This window comes from Saccostrea cucullata, unplaced genomic scaffold, assembly GCF_032062105.1.
Source record: "Saccostrea cucullata isolate Sc308-1 unplaced genomic scaffold, CSIRO_AGI_Scuc_v1 ctg3581, whole genome shotgun sequence".
Lineage (NCBI taxonomy): Eukaryota > Metazoa > Mollusca > Bivalvia > Ostreida > Ostreidae > Saccostrea > Saccostrea cuccullata.
This window is the reverse complement of record NW_026932531.1, coordinates 13,555-35,304: the sequence shown is the minus strand read 5'-3', so window position 1 is coordinate 35,304 and position 21,750 is coordinate 13,555. Positions and strand designations below refer to the sequence as shown.

The 21,750-nt window shown below is 33.4% G+C and overlaps 1 protein-coding gene across 1 annotated transcript; it reads right to left on the bottom strand.

Moving 5' to 3' along the window:
* Nucleotides 1-5,571: 5,571 nt before the first annotated feature.
* Nucleotides 5,572-20,369, bottom strand: LOC134235346 (protein mono-ADP-ribosyltransferase PARP14-like). The gene is made up of 11 exons (XM_062717478.1): nucleotides 20,307-20,369; nucleotides 16,692-16,925; nucleotides 15,841-16,071; nucleotides 14,312-14,342; nucleotides 14,026-14,093; nucleotides 10,078-10,311; nucleotides 9,029-9,262; nucleotides 8,912-8,942; nucleotides 8,736-8,815; nucleotides 5,996-6,241; nucleotides 5,572-5,820 (listed from the first exon to the last, which is right to left on the bottom strand). The coding sequence occupies exons 1-11, from the start codon at nucleotides 20,367-20,369 to the stop codon at nucleotides 5,572-5,574; spliced, it is 1,701 nt and encodes a 566-aa protein (XP_062573462.1).
* Nucleotides 20,370-21,750: the final 1,381 nt, after the last annotated feature.

Here is a 21,750-nt window from a genome sequence, read left to right as displayed (position 1 = left end):
CATAGTGTTTCAAAATGAATCTTGTTAATTAAAGGATATCCTCTCCCCAACCATTAATGATAACCTTTAAGATAACCATTTATTAAAATATGCTTAAAACTAAAATCTTTTCATGCAACATTTTTCATTTTATGTTTCTAAGGGACAATTCAAGTTGGCCTTTATTTTCAACACAACAAGTACTTGTAGAAGCCCGCAATGCATTGCGACTCATTCATCAGTGGGAAAAGTAAACAGATAGCTATTTTACATGCAAATGTATTGCTGACGTCAGGAAATCTAGTGGTCTCGACCAATAAAGTAAATAGAAGAACTAAATACAACTTACCTTGTACTTGCACGGGTGGATACTCTTACGCAGAGTGTATACGGCGCGGATCTAAGAAGTCTGATTTTAATTAGATTGACTCTTACTTTTAATACAAACAAATAATTTTAACAATTGTCAGTTTGTTATGACTGGCAGATTATCATTATGCCCTGCAGTTTTTTCTTTTGTTACTACAGACGAGTGCTCGCTTTGCTTTCCTGAGAAAAGTCTTTTTCCGTTGTTTGTCCTTTTGTCAGTTTATTCCTCACATTTTTACTTCTTCTCCCAAACCAACTGGCCGTTCAAATTAGTTAGAAAAATGCACCATTAGAAAACATTCATATGTAATCATAAATGAAGCAGTGTTCGCTACGAGTGTTGGTAAAACTAGGTAAGCAAACCCGGGCCGGGGTTATTCGAGATTTTTCAATTTTCTGCCTTAATACTTTATCAATTGAACTTCTGAACTGATCCAATGATGGAAACTCCATATTTATTTTCTCTGGGCACACAGGAATAGCGGCCTCTTTTTTCAGACATAACTTTATATAATTTGCTGAATATGTTCATTGAAGGGCCGACCCACTCTTTGTAAGGGTAAGGGTCAAATAAGGTTAATGTAGTATAGTAGGGAAAAAATTGAATTTGATACTATAGAAGAAGTTGAATCTAACCCAAAACCCACCACGCCCCGAAATAGGATTTCAGTGGCGTCGGACAAAGTGAAAGTTGGGGCCCGGGGGGGGGGGGGCATAGTGTAAGAAATATTTTTTAGAACTTCAAAAAAAAAACTTGACAAGCCAAAAAAAAAAAGGAAATGTCCACTGTCCAAACACAAAAATCCTTTTTCGTGGAGGGGGGGTTGAACCTCAGTGCCAATATTTTTTTTCAAAACACCACCACTTTCCCCATTTTAAACCTATACTGCATCGTGTCCATGGAAAGTGGGGGGGGCTAAACCTACGCAGCAATGTTCAATGTCTGTTCTAAGTCTATCTTTGGAAAGATAGACTATGTATTTTCAAGTTTGGACAATTTCCTTGTTTTTTTTTTTGTTTTGTTTTTTTTTTTCTTCTTTTGCTTGTCAAGTTGTTTTCCGCCAGTTAGCTTGAATTTTTAAAAACGATGCTACGTCACTGTTCTCTCGATTGAAAAAAATATAACTCTATTAAAGTTATTTGTTGGATAATTGAATTCCAGTTTAATTGACATAAAAATGTTAAATATTTTGATACTAGTTACCCCTTATAAATTGATTTGTTTTTCAGGACCTTCCACTGAACTGAACTTTATTTCACGACAAATAGTAACTGCTCATGCGTGTGATTCTAGGGACGGGGCTTTGCAAAGGAGTGAGGAGCGTTATGGGTATGCGAAGTCGGAACCAGGCTACACCCCAGGCATACTAGAAACTCCCCGGTTTTCTTTTCTGCTATAATATTTTATGTTGAAATAGTACTTTTCAATAAAGAAAAGAAACATCTTTAGTACGCACCGTATTTTAAATCAGCCAGGAGAGCTAAAAAAAAATCTTAAAACTTGAAAATTCTATTTAGTGGAGGTGAAGGGGAGGGGGGGGGGATTTCGTCAACTTTTTTCAGTACCAAATATTACTCACTAAGTACATGACTTTTAAAATATAAATTGACTATTAGTGCTGCAACAAAAAGTGTAAGGGATGGGGGCAACAAGCCTTTCGCTGAACTTTGCCAGTAGTAAAAAGTCTGTTACGTTTAGGAAAATGTTTCGTGGCCACCCTCCCCTCTACCGGTGCTGGCGCGGATCCAGAAATTTTTTTCTAGGGGGGGTCCACCCCTGTCAAAAAAAAAACACCCAATCCCAGAAATTTCTTGACAAGCAAAAAAAAAAAAAAAAAAAAAAAAAAAAAAAAAAAAAAACAAAAAAACCAAAAAACCCCCCAAGCAAAAAAAAATCCTATTTCGTTGGGGGGGGGGGGGGGGGGGGGGGGAGGGGGGTTGTAGTCTATGACTTCTATTGCCTCAAATCCCTCACTTTTCATACCCATTTCACACATATTCATGTTTATGTTTACCGGGGGGGATTCCAAGGTAATTTTTTTCTTGCTTTAGTATATACATTTCTTAAACTTGTAAATTCCAGGGGGAGGGCTGACCCCCGACCCCCCTCTAGATCCGCGCATGTGGTGAAACTTACCCCATAGGAGGTCGTTCAGACGGAAGTCAGTATATATATTGAGACTTGGGGGTGTGATTGTACATTGTATAACTTCCCTTTAAATTGGAGAATTTTTAACTCAAATGGAGAAGCCACCTCTTGCCGATGGAGAGCTGCAAATTTGTCCTATATACCCGGCACTTATAGCGTTGAGCAGTGAGGGATCTTTTTTCGGGCCAGCACCTACTGCGATACGGGACCTCGGATAATACGGTCTAGATCTCATCCGAAGGACCGAACTCCACGTCCAATAGTGGGACTATGATTCGAACCCACGACGTATTGATCGACTCCTTACTACTGTGTTTCGTGACTCTAGAGCAGACGCCGTAACCATAGTGCCACGCAGGCGACTGCACCCGGGTGGGGTGGGGGCTGCGTCCAGGGGGGGGGGAGTCATTATCCATTAATACTCGTGAAAATTATCTATGTTTAACTAAATGGTTAAAATGATTTAATTATTAACCACTATTAAAATGATATCATTAAAAAATTTATTCATATAGGACGGATAACTTTTCTTCAAAAACTGAAAACGTTAGTATATAAACATTGTTTTACGATTTAAAAAAAACTATTCGGGGGAGGGGTTGCTATAAAGGGGGACGAATTGCTATATACAGCGAGATTTCCCACGGAAGACTAGCTATATATTGAAACTTCCCCGGGGGAAGTCTCACTGTATAATCTTCCGAAGGAAGCATCACTATGTAGACAGTCTTCCAGGGGAAATATTTCCATCTTCCGAGGGAGTGGCACTATCGGGTACATACCTGAGCTTATAACAAACATCATTTGAAAATTTAAGTTCGATTGATAAAGTATTAAGGCAGAAAATTGAAAAATCTCGAATAACCCCGGCCCGGGTTTGTTTACCTAGTTTTACCAACACTCGTAGCGAACACCCCTGCCACCTAGCGTTATAATGCGGCACTAAATTTTGACAACTTGTATTCGTCTTCATTGAATATGCTTCATTCTTTGTGTGATTGAATTCACGTTCGTAATAGAGATAATCATTTAAGAAACTGAATCAATTTAAAAGAAAGTAAAATGAACTTACAAGAATAAAGCAACATAGAAGTAAGGGCAAAATGAAGAAGGATAAAAGTCAAAGTGAAATGTAATAAAGACGAATATGAAAACAATAAAGCGACATATAATTACAACAATAACAAAGCATAAAGAAGTGGGAAGAATAAGAATAAAAGCAAGATACATAGACTTTTGGCGGTAATCCCCTTCCATACAAGTAGCCGACTTGATAAGCAAGCATTCTGGTATAATGTTTAGAATTATTTTTTATTACGCTCTATAAAAGATTCAAGTTTACCAAAGAAATATACAGAGAAAATTCAGTTTCTGTATAGATAGCTTTGTAACCCAAAATGAAAAGTCAAAAACATTCACTAAGATGTCTAGGAGAGAAGAATACAAGATGCATAACTGTTTGGCAAAATTATTGTTGCTATTATTAGCGCTACCGTTTCTTCCTTGAATCTTAATTCAAAAATAGTGAATAATTGTAAATTAATAACGTTATTATTGCTAAAATGAGTCAATGACATAACTTATAAAATGTAGAATATAAAGATGCTTTATCTAGAAGCACACTTAAAATAAAATCTGGCAAACGATGAAAATTAGAACGTTTCAAAAGTTCAAAAGACAGAAAATCCGAATTTGATGCATTAACAATATACTAAAAAATCCAACTCTTTATCTGCTGGCTAACCACCACCTGCATACATAATAATTTGGACCTCCAAACATCAGAGGTGAGATCAGGTGCCATGGAAGAGTGACCACCCACTACCTAAAGTTCACACCCGCCGAGTGCTCTTTGTCATGATCGGGAAATAAGGGAAAATCCGTCGTCAATTTAGTGTATAAATAATGGACTAATAATAAGTATGAACAAGATGTGTTTGTAAAACACTGATGCCCCCGTATGGCAACATTGCAAAGATTAAGCTTTTCTTAAATGCAAATTTAATTAATTGGTACCTAAAGTAGGGTATTCTCATTGGAAAACGATTGTGACATTTGAAAGTAAGCTAATGTTAAAGTGTTTTAATAAGTACGAAAATCTCCAAGGTCAAGGTCAAACGGTCAATTTAATTAGCCACATAAAATACTTATGTAGAGCATGAATGCCCTTGCCCTAACCGTTCAGAAGTTATGGTCAACGTTCAATTTCTTAAAAAGTAGGTCAAACTCCAAGGTCAAGGTCAAAGGGCCAATGTTATTGTTATCAAATGAAAGGTCTTGTCATAAGGATCAAATATGTAAAGTATGAAAGCACTAGCCCTAACTCTTTAAAAGTTATGGTCAAGGTTTGCTTTTTTAAAGTAGGTCAATCTCAAAGGTCAAGGTCAAAGGGTCAAAGTTCTTGGTATCCAATGAAGGGTCTTCTCACAAGGATAACATATATGAAGTATGAAAGCCCTATCCCTTATCCATCAAAAGTTATGGCCAAGGTTAAAGTTTTTTCACAAGTATGGAAATCTACAAGGTCAAGGTCAAAGGGTCAAGGTTGTTGGTATCCAGTGAAAGCTTAAGGTCTTTTAACAAATATTACAAATGTGAAGTATAAATGTCCTGTTGTCTACTGTTCAAAAGATATGGCCAAAGTAAAATTTTAAAATTTTCACGTAAAAGTGGGTCAAACTCCAAGGTCAAGGTCAGAAGGTCAAATTTGGTGGTACCCAAAGAAAGGTCTTGTCACAAGAAATACACATATGGAATATGAAAGTCATAGCTCCACTAAATCAAAAGTTATGGGCAAGGTTAAAGTTTTTGCGGACAAACAGACAAACAGAGAGACAGAGAGACAGACAGACTGACAGAGAGACAGACAGACACGACAAAAACTATATACCCCCGAAACTTCGTTTACGGGGGCATAAAAACGTCAGTCAGCATTTAACTCAATGACTAAATTGTATAATAAAGAGTGTAAGAAGCTCAGTCACTTATATATATATTTTTTTTTTTCTGATAAGATTGTAATTGTAGTAACATTACATGTTTAAGTTTCTCAGATGGAAGAAAGCAAAAATAACTTAAGGGATACTTACATTCTTCAATGTTAGCAAGTCTTTATTTTTAGAGTCTAGAACAACCAAAATCTTTTTCAGATTGGAGTCCCTAAATTTCTTTGCAAATGCGTCAATCCCATAAACAATGCTTTCAACTGCTTCTTTGATTGGGAATTTCACCGAACCTGTTCCAATTGCAGGAAGTGCAATGGAAAGTATGGTTTTTGTTTCGTGTGCATGTTTAAGACAGTTGTATACAAAATTTTCCAACACCTTTAATAAAAAGAAAAATAAAATAAATTTTACCTACAATCACTGCTTTCGAAACATGTTTTGGTATAATGACGTAAAATGAATACTTGTACGTTTTTGAAACAATATCTATTAGAATATCTAGATATGAAATTCTTTTAAATGTCTCAACACAAAACCAGCATCAAATACTAACATTGCTTGGAGTTTGACTTTGATTCAACCTGGAATACCAGCCGGGAAGGTAACCATGATATACTTGTTTACACTTCAATTGATGTCCACCAGTAATAACACAATCACCATAATTTAATTCTGTCGTAAGCTTATTTGAAATTTCTGTTGCCATTCCTTCGCCAGCTGCTTTCAAAATAGCAGATGCTACAGCTGTATTTGCAGTTGGTTTCAGATTACTTGTGGATGTGTTCACGAGCACATCGACCTGAAATTATTTATGTTTATGAAGAAAACAAATCGTGATCAAGCTCAACCATCCATTGAAACAATACCAACTTGGAGCAGAGCAAACTCGGACCGGTAAAATATCGAAGGTGGGATCAAGTGCCACGGAAGAGGTGGTGTCCCCTGTCGACCGGTCTTTACCATGTTTACAGAAAAATCAGAAGTCAAAATGTATCGTGAAAATACATGTAATGAACCTACAATATCTACGGTTGTCAGCATTTGATTCAATGATAGATTAAATTTGCTTCCAAGGTCAGTTTTTAGAATTTGTGAAGTGTTGGTTTTTAAGGGAGACATTATCAACTTTATTGTTATTATAGTTTTAGAAATTGCTCATCCGTAAAGCATGATCTGGCGTATGCACGTTTGAGGGACATTAATTCTATATGGAGTTAATAAGAATATAATGGTATATTGCAAAGGGGTAGTTGACATATAAAAGTTGAAATCATGTTGATCATAAAGTTCTGTGATTAGATTTTTTATCATTAACGTCATTTAATAAAATATCTTAATTTCAAACAGTTTTGTGTCAGACTCTGTAGTATTATTTTGGATCAAAGAATTTATTTAACCAAACTGTGAATGATCATGAACATAATTGAATTATGAATTGTCAACGATATCTAATTGATGAATTGATTGTAAATTGATTGATTGTATATTGTTTAACGTCCCTCTTAAGAATTTTTCAATCATATGGAGACGTCACCGTATTGCGACTTCAATTTTAGACCTATACTCGGCAGTCAGGGCCATTGAGCGGAGAGGGTTCTTTAACGTGTCAACACCTACCATGACATAGGACCTACGTTTTTAAGGTCATATCCGAAAGACACGTGACTTTCACTGCTAGTGCCAAGCGCTCGGCGAAGGAACAGTCACTATCTATGTTTACGTCTTATGTTTGACGCGGCGCCGCGAACGAGAATCGAACCCGGGCCTCCAGATCACGAAGTGAACGCTCTACCACTAGGCTACCGTGATCGGTAATTGGTGAATTGAAGGCTAAATCAATATATTTCTTCTTTTAAATATACTTCATATGAATATAAAAATATCCCTGCTACTCTTGTGTCGCTGTAGCATCCATATGGGTTCCAACAGATAGTTGGAAGACTCAATTTCACAAACTACATAAAGGTATTGTATATATATATATATCCAGGGTTCTCCACAAAGGGTTTTACCATGGAGGTGCGCCATGGTTAAATTTGTGTGCGCCATGGTTAAATTTACTGCGCCATGGTTAAAATCCGCGCCCGCCACGATTAAATTTTAGAATTTTAAACTTGCATTTTCAGAGATGGCACCTGCAATATACTATCTGAGTAGTTAATTGTGTTTATACAACGTGGTGTGAAGCCCCCCAAGCGCATGGGGACAGGTAATAGTTCTAATTACCCACGGTCGATCAGCTGCGAATGTGCCGTGAAGCGTGAGAATTCATGAGTTGAAGGTCGGTCGGCCAGCTGTTTTAACAGTATGAGTAATTACCTACGATATAAACTACTGTTAACGGGGCTCTGTATTTTTGTATTACACGTTATTTTGTTGAATTGTAACTGTGTTCAGTTCACTACATAATAATTAAACGATTTACAAGAATTCAAAGACATAGTAACGATGTCTCGTAGGTAGTAGACACGCATCCGAGCCAGGGCAGTCGAAACTAAATAGTTTTTTTAACGTCGACAATCTTGATAATATTAGCCCAAAAACACTCTGTAAAAAATTCATATTCCTCTGTATTTAATCAATTCCCCATGCTATGTTTTTAAGCTTTAACTTTATTATCGTTTGTGCATAGGACCTAAGTGTCAATCGCCGTTTTATTTTTAGAGTTACTTCCCGTTGTTATGAGACGTCGCGTGGCGCTATTTTTAGCACTGGGGCACGTGGAGAAGTAAACAAAACTTGGTGAAAAACGCATTATCTAGAAAAATAGAATGCTTAGAAAAAAGGACACTTATCCAATTGTTCCTTTGTGTGTTTGCTTAAAAAAATACTACCCATTCATCAGTTTTAGTCATATTTAAACAAAACGTTTCATACAACAGGCTACAACAATTCTTACAATTATTAATTTCTGAATAATATTGCCATGGTTAATGTATCAACAATTTTTTTTAATTCCCTCGGAAGATTACTACAGTTTTGGTCAAATTCTGGTACATTTATGAGGTAAAATACAGGATAAATCCTTTTCAATTTTAATTCTTATTTTTTTTAAACTTTAAACAGAGTTAGTTATTCCATTGTTTTGTGTTGCAATGGTAAAGTTTACAAATTGTAAAACCAGTCATTGATTAATGAAGATTAGGAAGTCTAACGCGCATTCGTGTTTTCAGTCACATTTTGTCTTCACGCAGCTTCCTCCATGGTTAAATTTTCAAATGTGGAGAACCCTGTATATATAGTATTGGACATTCTGTATGTAGCTAATTTAGTTATATTTTTCGCATTCTTACCTGTTGTTCCAGAAGGTTTCCCACTATGATCTCAACTGAAAGGCTACATATACGCTCAGTGAAGACACTAGCTGATGTACCTTTAATAGTATCAAAATGATTTGTTAGGAAAATGCCATAGATTCCCAGATTTTTTTTCTTAACTTTTTATTTCTTTATATTGGTATTTTACATACCTTGGTGGCAATTTAGCTCCTTTAGCAGTTTCTGAAGTAAAATGATAAAAAAAAAACTATTTATATAGTATACTAGGAACGATCTAGAAAAGAACAATTATACTTAATACTTATTACCGCTCGAGTCTCCTTGCATTGGCTATGCCCTCTGTATATGACGACAATTATTTTCTTTATAGTTGAATGTGAATATTTACTTGTTGCCCATTTTCTTAGATAATACACTGTGGATTGTATAACTTTTTCAATAGGATAGTTAAGATTTCCAATGCCCAAAGTGGGGAATGCAATAGAGTTTGCTCTCTTTTCACGCGCCACTTTTAAGCAGTTCCAAATTGTTGTCTTCAAGATCTTAAAGATGAAAACTTCAAGTATATTTTGAACTATTCTTTAAACCTGCTTTGTTAAGGAAAAAGTATATATCATTATGACTGATTGATGTTGTATAACGTCCCTCTCGAGAATTTTTCACTCATATGGAGAGGCCTTTATTTAAGGTCAAGATATAGTTAATGATTTTAGACTGTCTTTTTGGTGCTACCCTAGATTATGTCGTCATGATTGATTAAAGTTTAATTTTCCCGTACTTTTCAGTTGTTTAGAAATTATGTAGAAATGAAGCATTTCTACTGTATTCAATTTGAAATGATGTCAGAAGTAACCCCGATATCTATATTCAATTTATTATCATTTTGGAATAGATGTTTGGAAAAAATGAAAAACTGTTTTCTGAGAGTGTAGGAAAATTGCTGCATTTCTTTTAACGAAGATGGATCTTGACCTTAATAAACCATAGGAAAATATTCATTAATGGAAAAACTACAAATCTACTACCTAAGCGATAATCTTTAATATATCATGTCTCAATATAATACAAATATAATGTTCAGTTGATGGCAATAGAAACACTAGTATTAGTACCAAGACAAAAAACAAAATTAAATTCAACATTATGTAAGCAGACTTACTATCTTCACTTTCTATATTTCTACCTCTGAATAGATGTTTCCTCTTGTCGAAAAAAGTCAGATATTTTTTTTTTTTTATGAAAGTAGTGTTAATTTAGCTGAGAGCAGGAAAAATAAGTTGATGAAATAATTTGATCAAATTTAGTATGATGTAAATTGAAACGTTTTTTTAGAGGGAACAAGAAGACTTGAGCATACGTTAATTGGGTTTTGAGAAGGTTCACCCCATTTCGGTAGAGTAGTGTGAAACACCCATCTACATGGAAGTCTATATCCTTCTGTTACCGCCACTTCGCCATCCTGAATTCCGTTCGGGTATTTATCCTCACATTCGTCCTGGATTTCCTTTCCAGCAGCCTTCATCATGGCCTCTGCCAACCCTCCATTTTGTAATCTCAAATCATTTGATCCATTACATACTAGAACATCAGCCTTGAAATAGTATGAATTATTATATTCATTTTCAAAGACGATGAATTCAAATAATGGTTAAAGACATCAAAACGCTTTTTTTCTACAACCAGAGTTACTAAGTAAAAGGACTTTTTTCCGAGATATAAATCAAGGATCACTGGCTAAAACCATCAAAGAGTAAGAGCACACATCAAAAATATATTCAAGTGAGTATTGAAATAAAGAGAAAATTTCAGAGATCTTGAACATTAAGATAATTCGTAAAATATACTAAGAATCAAGGTTACATCACGGTTACGTGGAACTTGATTAAGCTCTAAATCTTGCAAGGTATAACATTGAATGGTTCTAACAATATGCCAAAAGTACAATGTATTTCTGAGAATTGAACTGTGGATATATAGTGGGTTGTAAAATTATGAATGTATAGACTATTTTAATAGCTTCCAGAAGAAGTGGTTTTCATTTTTTAAAATGGTTGAATTTCTTTAGAAGGGTCAGCTAAGTGGAAATGGCATTTTCCGTTTTCGTTGCAATAATAGTTCTCTGTTTATTTACCTAATTTATTCTTTTGACAGAATCAACAATCGGCATTGTATTAAAATTGTATTCAATTTTCATTGATTTCTAGAAACAAAACGACAGAAAAGGCTGTACAAAACAGTTTTTGTGCTGTTTTTATTTCTTTATTTTTTTGTTCTCTTTTTTGGTACAATTGGTACAATTGAATATGTATGATAAATTATAATAAAGCTGATATAGATAAATATACAGCGCACTGAATACTAGTAGCTTTAGTATAGAAACTTTTCACTCAAGAGACCAGCAGTATATATCACCAAGGAGAGAATATGGCAAGATGAAAGGGGACAGGCCAAAAACAAAATGGCAAAGCACTGAAAGAGATAGGGCTGACTTGGAAGGCAATAGAAACACAAACAAAAGATAGGACTGAGTGGAAGGACTGTGTGGCTGCCCTATGTACCACCTGACATAAAGAGGCCTAAGTAAGTAAGATTGAATAGTTTTTCCTTTATTTCTCGTTAAAACAGATTGCAAATTATATCCTTTGCTAATGTAATTAGATCATTAAAGGCAGAGATTTTTTACCGGGTGGTAAATTCCAGGTGAGGGAGGGGTTTATTTTGTACAGGTGTGAATGCCTTAGAGGCTAGCAGTCTACCTATGGCCATCTGTCTCCTAATCCCTATACACAGGAAGTGATTTAATACACAGTGAAATACCCAGATTTACCTGTGTTGGGGATTTTGAGACAATTGTGAAATTAGTATTATTAAGAGTTTTTTCAATTTTATTAAGGTCTTCCGTCTCCAACGGAAGACCTTATAGTGATTGTATTGTTTCTTATTATTCTTATTCTTTTTTTGACAAAATTTTGTGCAGGCGATTTCTCGAAAACTATTCAGCGGTTTTTCATGAAACTTTCACAAAATATGAGTTATAATATGAAGTTGTTACTTCCGATGCAAAATTTGGAAAATTCGCTTCTGGTGCCAAGTTATGGACAATTTCCTGATTTTAAAATGCAATTTTGTCGCCCCTTTTTATCGAAAACGGTTTAGGATATGAACTGGAGACTTCTTGGAGATGATAGATCATGACTTTGTGGTTTGCAGAATCCCTTTTCGTGCGTCGTCAGTACTTCCGGTCGTTACGAGATGCAAATTTAAAAAAATCGTATTTTCTAACTTTTTTGTTTTTCAGTATTTTTCATTTATTTTCGGCTTGTTGAAAGAAACCCTTCTAATAATGCTTACTATATAATTTGTTTGAATGGTGATAAGTCTAAACTCTAGATATTAGCATTCAAAAATCTGAAGCGGGTCCAAAATGGCGGCTGTCTCTGTCAACGCCGACATTTCGCAATAGGTGTTTACGGAGGCAGCCGAGCGTTTGTTTGAACGAAAGTAACATAAGAATAAATGAAAGGCAAAGGAATACTTGGATTGTCACGTCGTATTTATGTTGCAGTTCTGTGTCAAACTAACGTCTTCTATAATTGGTTTTGGCTGGTTTTCAAACTAGAAAAAGAAAAGACTAAATGTGCAAATGAAATTCGATACCTTATATCTCTTGTGCATCGCCGAAAAACAGATCTTAAATCATACTTATAAGTAATGCTTTCTCAAAAAAGAATATCAATTAATTTTGTCAATATAAATATAAACCACTGTTTTTCTTATGCACACTTGTGTCATATTAAATTAATAAATTAGACAAAAATAAGAAAACGTTTTTTTTAAAGATCGCTTCATGGAGTTTATTTTAGCATTCTTGTCTCAAAGACCTGATTCAAGTTATTGAGCATAAACGATATCGGATTCCTGACAGTCGTAGGGCGAGCCATGTTTTCCGGCGAAACTTTTCAACCTTTTTCGATTAACTATTCGGGATAGTTCACTTTGAGGATAAACAGGAAATTGAAAAAAATTCATAACCGTTTCACCGCTTTAGTGTTACATGCATATGTACAATATGGAATTTGTAAAATGTGTTAAACATACTTTCTAAACTTCGATTCTTAGGCTATAAGAACGTTCTTTTCTTTTAATTTCATTAAAGCTATCACTCCTATTTAATAGAACATTCCAAAGAAAAGGGGCGAAGATTAACTCATGGCGTTTGGCGCTACAATTTGAATAGTGACCCGCCTTTCATAATTTTAAGAGAGAAGCACTGTATCATTGATATATACAAGTAGATTTAGAGTAGAGGTCCCGATAGCGTAATATTTAGTGTTTTGGAATTTCATGTGGCGACTTTGGTTCAATCCCCCTTGTGTGCAAATCTTTTTTTTTTTACTTTTCAAATCGATTTTACGTTTTCTTTCCGGAATCGGACGGAAGACCTCTCGTTGCTCGCAACGAGTTTCATCTAGTTTTGATTATTTTTTTATTGATTATTTTTTTACTCTTTGAAAATACCCCTACCCATTTAAAAAAAAATATTATTTTATCATACTATAAAGTAAAGATTGCTTTAGATGTTAGTGTATGTGATTATTTTAAGAAAAAAAAACTCCTGTAACAACCAGATTAGACTTTTAAAAATTCATTCCTCCCCAGGATCCCATCTATTAATAAAATGAACAGAGAGTTGAGTTAACTACATTTCAATAAGAAAAAATATCTAGGTTTATCCTAACCTCAATAAGATTTCGTCACCATGAAACATGCTAAATAAGATTGCTTGTAAATTCTTAACTAAATAAAAAAGGAAAACCCATGACCCATGAAACATTTTTAAATTCAATTACTTCACACAGTGCTGCTCTGAACTTTGTCAATACCATCTCCACTTTAGGTTTACCATTTAGCATATTAAAATTAATATCAAAATTTCATTTGAAAAAAAAAAGTTTTATGTGCGAAAGGTTATTTTTTTTCAAAATGTATATTATATTATCATACTTTCAAATACTAAAGGTATATCTAATTCATATATTATCAATATAAAATTTCCATAGTAATTATGCAGTTTTCTGTATACCATGTTCAGTAAACATCAAAGGATCAAAAGTTAATTAGAAGGTCACCGCGAGTCCCAATCAAGGTGTACAGGGTATACACAGGGACCAGTAAGTAAGTGTCAATCAAGTTCCAGCATCCAATGATGGACTTTTACGCACTTGATTGACAGAGCTACCCAAACCAGGTATTTTTGAAAATCTCTGCCTTTAAGCAATATTTTGAAATGCATTATTTTGCTTACTTTTACTTCTGAAAGATTTCCAGTAACGATATGTACATCAAAGTCTCCATACCATTTCGGAAAATAATCTACAATGGGGTTATTGATTCGTAACAATATAATCAGACATGACATAATTTCAACATCAATGTTTTCAAAAGAGATATGCTATAAAATACATCATATATTGGTCTTTTTCCTAACAATACCTGCCGTAATGTTCATACAGTAAATAAATTTTATTGTCAAATCATTTGTTTTTGAATTACTCTGAATGGCAATTGGAAAAATATGAGTTAAAATGTACCTTGTTCTTGCTGTAACAATTGTTCTAATTCCTGTTAAAAAAATAATAAAAAATTGTCAGATATAAGCTTCAATATCTATAACACGGTATACCTACACATTTGAGGTCACAGCAAAACAAAATCTGTATATGAAACACGTGTCGCATGCTCTTACATCATTAAGGACAAAAATATTTTTTTTTACATTTCCATATAAGCATATTTTGAAAAATTAAAACAGATGTTAAGAGAAAAAAATAGTGTTTATCATATAAATTGTTACAATGAAATACAAATTCAGGATAAATTAAACAATTGAATCTATTTTTTAGGAAATGTAATTAAATATTTTTACATGTGCATAATTGCCTAGAGACCAGGCAATATTTATCTTCAGAGTGGGATCGTAGCCAAGCACAGTTTTTTTTTTCTTTCTTTTTTTTTTTTTTTTTTTTTTTTTTGGGGTAATCATACGGATGGGAAAAACTTGGAGTTTGTACACCCTTTTAGATTTTGTAAGGACATATTTTTATTAGAAAAGCAATACATAATTTTTGCATTCTTTATTTTTAATACTTCTGATCAAATAAACACCACAATCGATTGACTGACCTTAATATGATGATGAATGATATCTGTGAATGTGAAAGTCTTTTTTACAATATTTCATATTTGATTATGAGAGTCAATGCTATCTAAAGAAAAGCAGAACCAAAATTGCCAAATTTCATAGAAAACAAAAATTGAAGGAATTACTTACTTTATTAAGATGATGAATAAGATATTGCATCTGATCCCACATTTTAATTTGCTTTGCTCTACAAGTGATAAGCACCTTCTCCAGCCTTCTAGATAGCTGCACTAACTAAGGTTATATTAGATTTGACCTTTTCATGCTAAATGAGGATAACGACATATACATTTTTTTCCTTTCCGTAGGGTTTGGGATTATATGAAATTGAGATTTTAATCACTAAGTGAAAGAGAATATATTAAATATGTAATGATTATTTTATATTGCATTTCTATTGTTATGAATTACGAAGTTAGGTAGCCAAATACTCGGGACAAGATCCGTGTAACCAATTAATGTTTAATCTATGATCAACCACTATTCGTTATCTTAAATTTTTCAATTTATCATCGAGTAAAATGCTGAATGACATTTTTCATGCTAATTGTTAGTCCATTATTTAAATTATTTGAATTGACAACGGATTTTTCCGTTATTTCCCGATCATGACAAGAAGCACACGGCGGATGTGACAGGTCGGCAGGAAATGCTCACTCCTTCATGCCACCAGATGTTCACTTGTTCATGCCACCTGATCCCACCTCTGATGTTTTGAAGGTCCGTGTTTGCTCTTCTCCTAATTTGTATTGTTTTATGGATTTTTTTTATCTTGAATACTGTTCGTTATCTCCATATGTTTCATTTCAAATTCGAAATAAAAATGAATGGTTATAATCATTTTTTTTTTCTTCAATAAATTAAACATGGCACTTGGAATCTTGGATACTTCTTCTGAACAATTTGAGTATAACTTACTGATTCTAATTTTGAAGAACTTGAGTTTCCGTCAAAAATGACAATGATGACTTTTTCCAAAGTGGACCTAGGATTCTTGGCTGCAAAGTCAATGATGTTCTGGACAATAGCTGCTGTAGAATCAGAACTTGGATATCCAAGAGAACCAGTGCCGAGCACAGGAAATGCAATTGTGCTGGCCTGCATCTCTGAAGCCTTTTCCAAGCACTTCATCACATAATTTTCCAATATCTGAAAATTTTTAAAACATATTGTTTAAGGTAATTATTTAAAAAAAAAACAAAGGCAAAATATATATGTCGAATAACAAAAAGTAATTATTAACACTTAGTAAACTACATGTACGTATACTTTTGAAACTCGCTTCAGATTTATATGCAACCTTTGATGTTCAAAATATACTTTGACTTTCTTTGACCTTTTCAGGATTGAGTGTCGAGTACTTTTATTTTAAAATCTAAATAATTGATACATGTAATTATTATTTTAAAAATATGGCATTGGAAAGTTTAATCAATAACCGTGCTAACATCTGTCCGACGTTCCTAGTCCATGCATATTTTGTTACACAAAATCAATTCTGTCGAAGAAGATGCCAGTCTTGAACACATATTACATATTTTAAAATATACATTTAAGATTAACTATGCGCTGAATCATGTTCTGATATTTCAAAAAAATATGCTGTATAATTTTTTTCATATCCTATATTTCTTCAATTTAATACAGTTTAAATGGCATAAAGTAACCTGTCTTATTATTATATTAGAATTTTTAATTGAATGTTTCTGTTAAAATGTTTTAAAAAATCGTTTAAAGTTTTAAACAAGTTTGAATATTCTTTAGGTTACCTTTTTCGGATTATGTGATGAGGTTCTCCATTTAGGAAGAGTTATGTGAAAAACAAATTCACAACAAAGATTGTATCCCTCAGACACCGCTATTTCTCCAGTTTTAATTCCCTTGCCATACTTTCGGTTTAGTTCTTCTTGCAACTCTTCCCCTGCTGCGTTGACTATATGCTTTGAAATGACGCCGTTTCTGAGAAGCAAATCAGCTGGTCCATTCGATACGATGATGTCTGCCTTTGATGTAAAAAAGATGTTCTTGATTGATCAACCATTACGTTTGTGGTAAGTTGGGGAAAACTCTAGATTTCAAATTGTGTTTAAGACAGCATGAGATTTTATGTTTTAGAAATTTCAAATTCAATGAGAATTCTTGGAGAATTTGTGGGTCTCTCTATATGAGCGGGTGTATGTTCTACCTAGAATAGTTTCTAAAATGAGGCAAACTATTGAAAACAAGTCGATGAAACAAGAATATCAACAGACTCATTTACAGGCATCGATTTTCACATTTTATGCTCGAACCAATGACCTTGTCAGCAAATACAATCTACATTTAGGTCAAATATTCTGATTATCATCATTATCACAAGTATCATTCTAATTGTTAGACGAGTATTTATACAATGAATATCTGGAGACATTTTCCGTTTTTCTCGATCATGACATGAAGCACTCGGCAGATAGCACTGGTCGTCAAGGGATGCTCATTCTGATACCACTTCTTATGTTTTAGAGGTCTACATGTATGTTTGCTCTGCTCCTGATTTGTACTGTCTATATGACCTCTGAGCTATAAAAGTTTTCGTTATCAATATTTTTCATTCACCGTCTTTCGGCTATTTACTACGTAAATCATTTATATGTTTTAATATTAATATTTTTTATATTTAACAAAGTATATAAATATCAGCATACAATGCACTTTTCTCAATTCTACAGTCACTGTGGTTTCATTTATTCCGAGGGTGGGATGGGGGTTGGGGGGATGGCGTTTACTTTCAAATTCTGATGCTAGCATACATTCTCCATTAAGGGATTGTATTGCTAAACTTTGGTTATTTAATCTAGCATTTGTTTAATATTGACATATGGACATAATCCGTTATTGTTTTCCATTATTTGATCAAGCAATCCCATGTATTTGACTGACATTTTCAGAATATCGTTTATTATGTTTAACATACTGTGTATGAAATCTGTGGAGATAACGAAGTATTCGAACTCAAAAGTTCATTAAACATTACAGAGTAGGAGCGGAGCATACACCGACCTCCAAAACATCAGAGGTGGGATCAGGTGCCACGGAGGATTGAGCACCCCCTCCGACCGCTCACACTCCCCGTGTGCTTCTTGTCATGATCGGGAAATAACAGGAAAAAATCCATGGTCAACTCGGTGTGTTAATAGTGGCCTAACAATCAGTATGAAAAAGCAAGTCAGTATTTGACTTAATGATAAATTGTATTTGCTGACACGGCAATTGTATCTAACATAGAACTTTCAAAATGATAAATTTAGACGAGACTGCTGATATATTTGCTTCATCAACTTGTTTGTTAATAATTTACCACGTTTTAGAAATTTCTTATACATAGAACATATTCTCTGAGATATATAAACTCCGTATGCAGATGATGAAAGTACATTGCTGCTTATTAAGTAAGGGAAGATGACGATTGAAAAGTTCAGTCATCACTTTTTATCATAAAGCTTTATTGTTAGATAATCATTGATGTCTTTTCCTACTAAAATATCCAAATATGAAACAGATAGAGAATTTGTAGTATCTTTAATTTTAGACTCACCTGGAAATATCGCATCGACATAAGAATGGAAATAACTATTGTAAATTGACAATATATCTAAATGTCGAGTTGAAATCTACAGCAATTGCTTCGAATTCTTCTTTTCACATAAAACAATTTAACATATTCTGCTTCATATGAATACAAAAACAGGTCTGTTAATAACGGGGCACAATTGGTATCCATGGGAATTCCAGTAGATTGTAAGAAGACCTGATCTCCAAACCCAAAGTTTCGGAATCCAATATACATTATTTTGAAAATTCTGATTCATTTTGGTTGTTTGGAATATTAAAACTATTCAAAACTGAAATGTGATTTGATTTTGAAGAATTTTATCCTTAGAAAAAACTATGAGTATAATTTGAATTACCACTTGTAGAATGAAATCCAAGTTCCGTATCATGTTCTTAAGAAGACATAATTATAATAAAGTATATTTCTACCCCTACATGCAAGATGAGTTATGTAAACATGCAGGAAAAGTATGACAACATACAAGATTGTCTAAATGCAAATTAATTATCGTGAAATGCTAGTAATTTAGAAATCTAGAGAATTTAATTTAGATAAAGGAGAGTTCACTTATTTATGCCATGTACTGACATGAAAGATACATAACAATATAATTACGTTGACATGCAATACAATTATGTAGACATGCGATATAAAATTGTAGACAGGCGAATTAAATATGTTTAAATGCAAGATATATGTCAATATGTACCAATAAATGAATATTTATGCCAACATCGCATCTAATAATTAATTATATTTACGTCATTTGCTTATGTCAACTTGTGACATTTAATGACAGTAAGATATTTATCATGTCAACATGCGTGATGATTTTGTTGTCATGTAGGAAAATCATGTAGACAACTTATTTTTCTCAAGATAACCGATTACAATTACTGATTTTAGTTTTTTTCAAGTTCCTTGTTAACACACGTACAATTATCTCGCATATTGATATTAATATTTTGCATGTGAGCATACCTTACTCACTTGTTGACTTAAATAAGCCGCACGCCAACAGAATTATGTTGCAGCTTACGGCGGAGTAAAGGATGCTATACTTGTGTTATATCTTTGTATATGGTCTTATATTTTATCGTCCTATCAACATTCTAAAAAAACTTCACTTCACTCGAGATTTAGAGAAAGCGTAGTTACCGTGTATTTGCTATCGAGTACGATTAGAGGGTACAACAAATTTTTATATTTATTGATATGATTAAAAAAATATCTTTTTACGATTGATATCTGAAAATCAACATAATATTTAAGTCAATTAATTTTAACCAATAAAATCTATTGTACAAAAGAAGTTGCCTTTAATCATATAAAAACATCTTTATACAATGCAAAATATATGTATAAATAAGGGTTTATTACACTTCACATGTCGATACGTAGAAAAAATGTAAAACTATATACAAAGTTATAACATAACAAGTATAGAGCTCTTTACGCTTCTGTATGTGTAGTATCTTGTATGTATTGTGTGTATAAAAATCAGATTCTCTAAGAAGATTCGTCACATACATTACCTTGTATATATTGACGTATACTTTTCTTGCATGTCAACACATGTCGACATAAAATAATTTATAATGCATATAGGGGATAGGGAGACATACGCCACCAAAATATCAATATTATTCTTTCATTTTTATTTTTTATTTGAATAAAAAAATATTGAATTTCTGTCTAATCTTTTGCTATATTTTTGTCAGAGATTATCTGCAGATAATATGCAGGTGAATAAACTTGAATTTTTTTTTGTAAAGAAAGTCACTATGTTTACCCGAACTTCCTGTATTTTTCCAATTAGCAATTCAACTTCTAACGCCCCAACTTTAAAAGTCATTCTACCTGCAAAACAAAAAGTTGGAAATACAACAAAAAAGAAAAAAAAAATTGAAAAAAAAACCTTGAATAAACATGAACAGAATTAGTTCAAGAAGCATGCATATATTGAATGAATAATCAGAGTGCATACTTTAATCATTGATGCATATTTTTGGCAGACTGAATCATACAATACATGTAGTATTGGAGCTGACCGTTGTCAGAGCTACATAAGTCTAATCCAGTTTTTCCAACATGCCCTCATAAGAAGAAACATCAGATATCAAAATTACACGTTAATTATTGAACATTTTCGAAAAATATCTTTTTATTCCACCTGCAAAGTGGCCATCAATAAATCTTAAACATTTAAAGATAATATACTCTGTTGAAACTTTAACACAGATGTGCAAAGTTTTTCAATAATTGAAAAGCCGATGCAAAAATCATTTTAAAAACCTGTTTAGAATAATGTCAATACGATTCAAAACGAGTTTCATAACGCATTCATTGTAAATTGTTAGTGAAGCATCACATTCGATAAATAATTCAATATATTATCAAATAAACCTCATCTTTGCATAAATGTATGAATGAATAAAAAATTAAAAGTAAGTAATTATAATACATAATTTCTAATTTATTTTTAGATCTGATCGGCCGTAATCAGTTTTCCTGTGTATTAGATTCGTGAAATTCCAAAGATTAAATGAAGTCATGTCCAAATTTATATAGATCTACAATAGCTACAATGTAGATTAGGTTCTTCTTAACAACTCTTTTTAAATAGTGAATGGAAGTAGTTTAGGCTTGATGGAAAACCTTAGAAAGAAACAAAGCTTTAGCATGTATAGATGCCTATATTCCTGTTAAAGTTTTGGTCAGTTGCTTAAGGCCCCGTCACACCAAGCTGCGTTCACACGGAGTCATTACGGCGTTGTTAAATTTTTCAAATCGCCGTGGAAGCGCAGAAAAATTGCACAAATTTCTGTATAATTTTTACAATATGAAGATATCACGGCGTCCCTACGGCGACGGACGCGATTCTACGGCGATCTCACGGCGTTCTACTGCGTTCCCACGAGATCTCTCGGCGATTGACTGCGCTTCCACGAAGTTTTCACGGCGCGTTAGGAGTTTTCACCTCGTGTTCACGGCGTTCTCACTGCGCTGGCTGCGTTCACATTACGTTCACAATGCGTTCTATACTCATTGATATATATTCAGAAGGAATGTAAAACATTTTTGTTTAAAGAATCAAGTTACACGATGAAAAAACTTCTAATCATGCCAAGAAATATTCGTAATAATTAAAAATGTTCTATTTAAATACTTTCGTCCTAAATCATTAATAGTATTATGAATAAACTCCTTTTTTCAATTTTATCGGTTCAGATGTG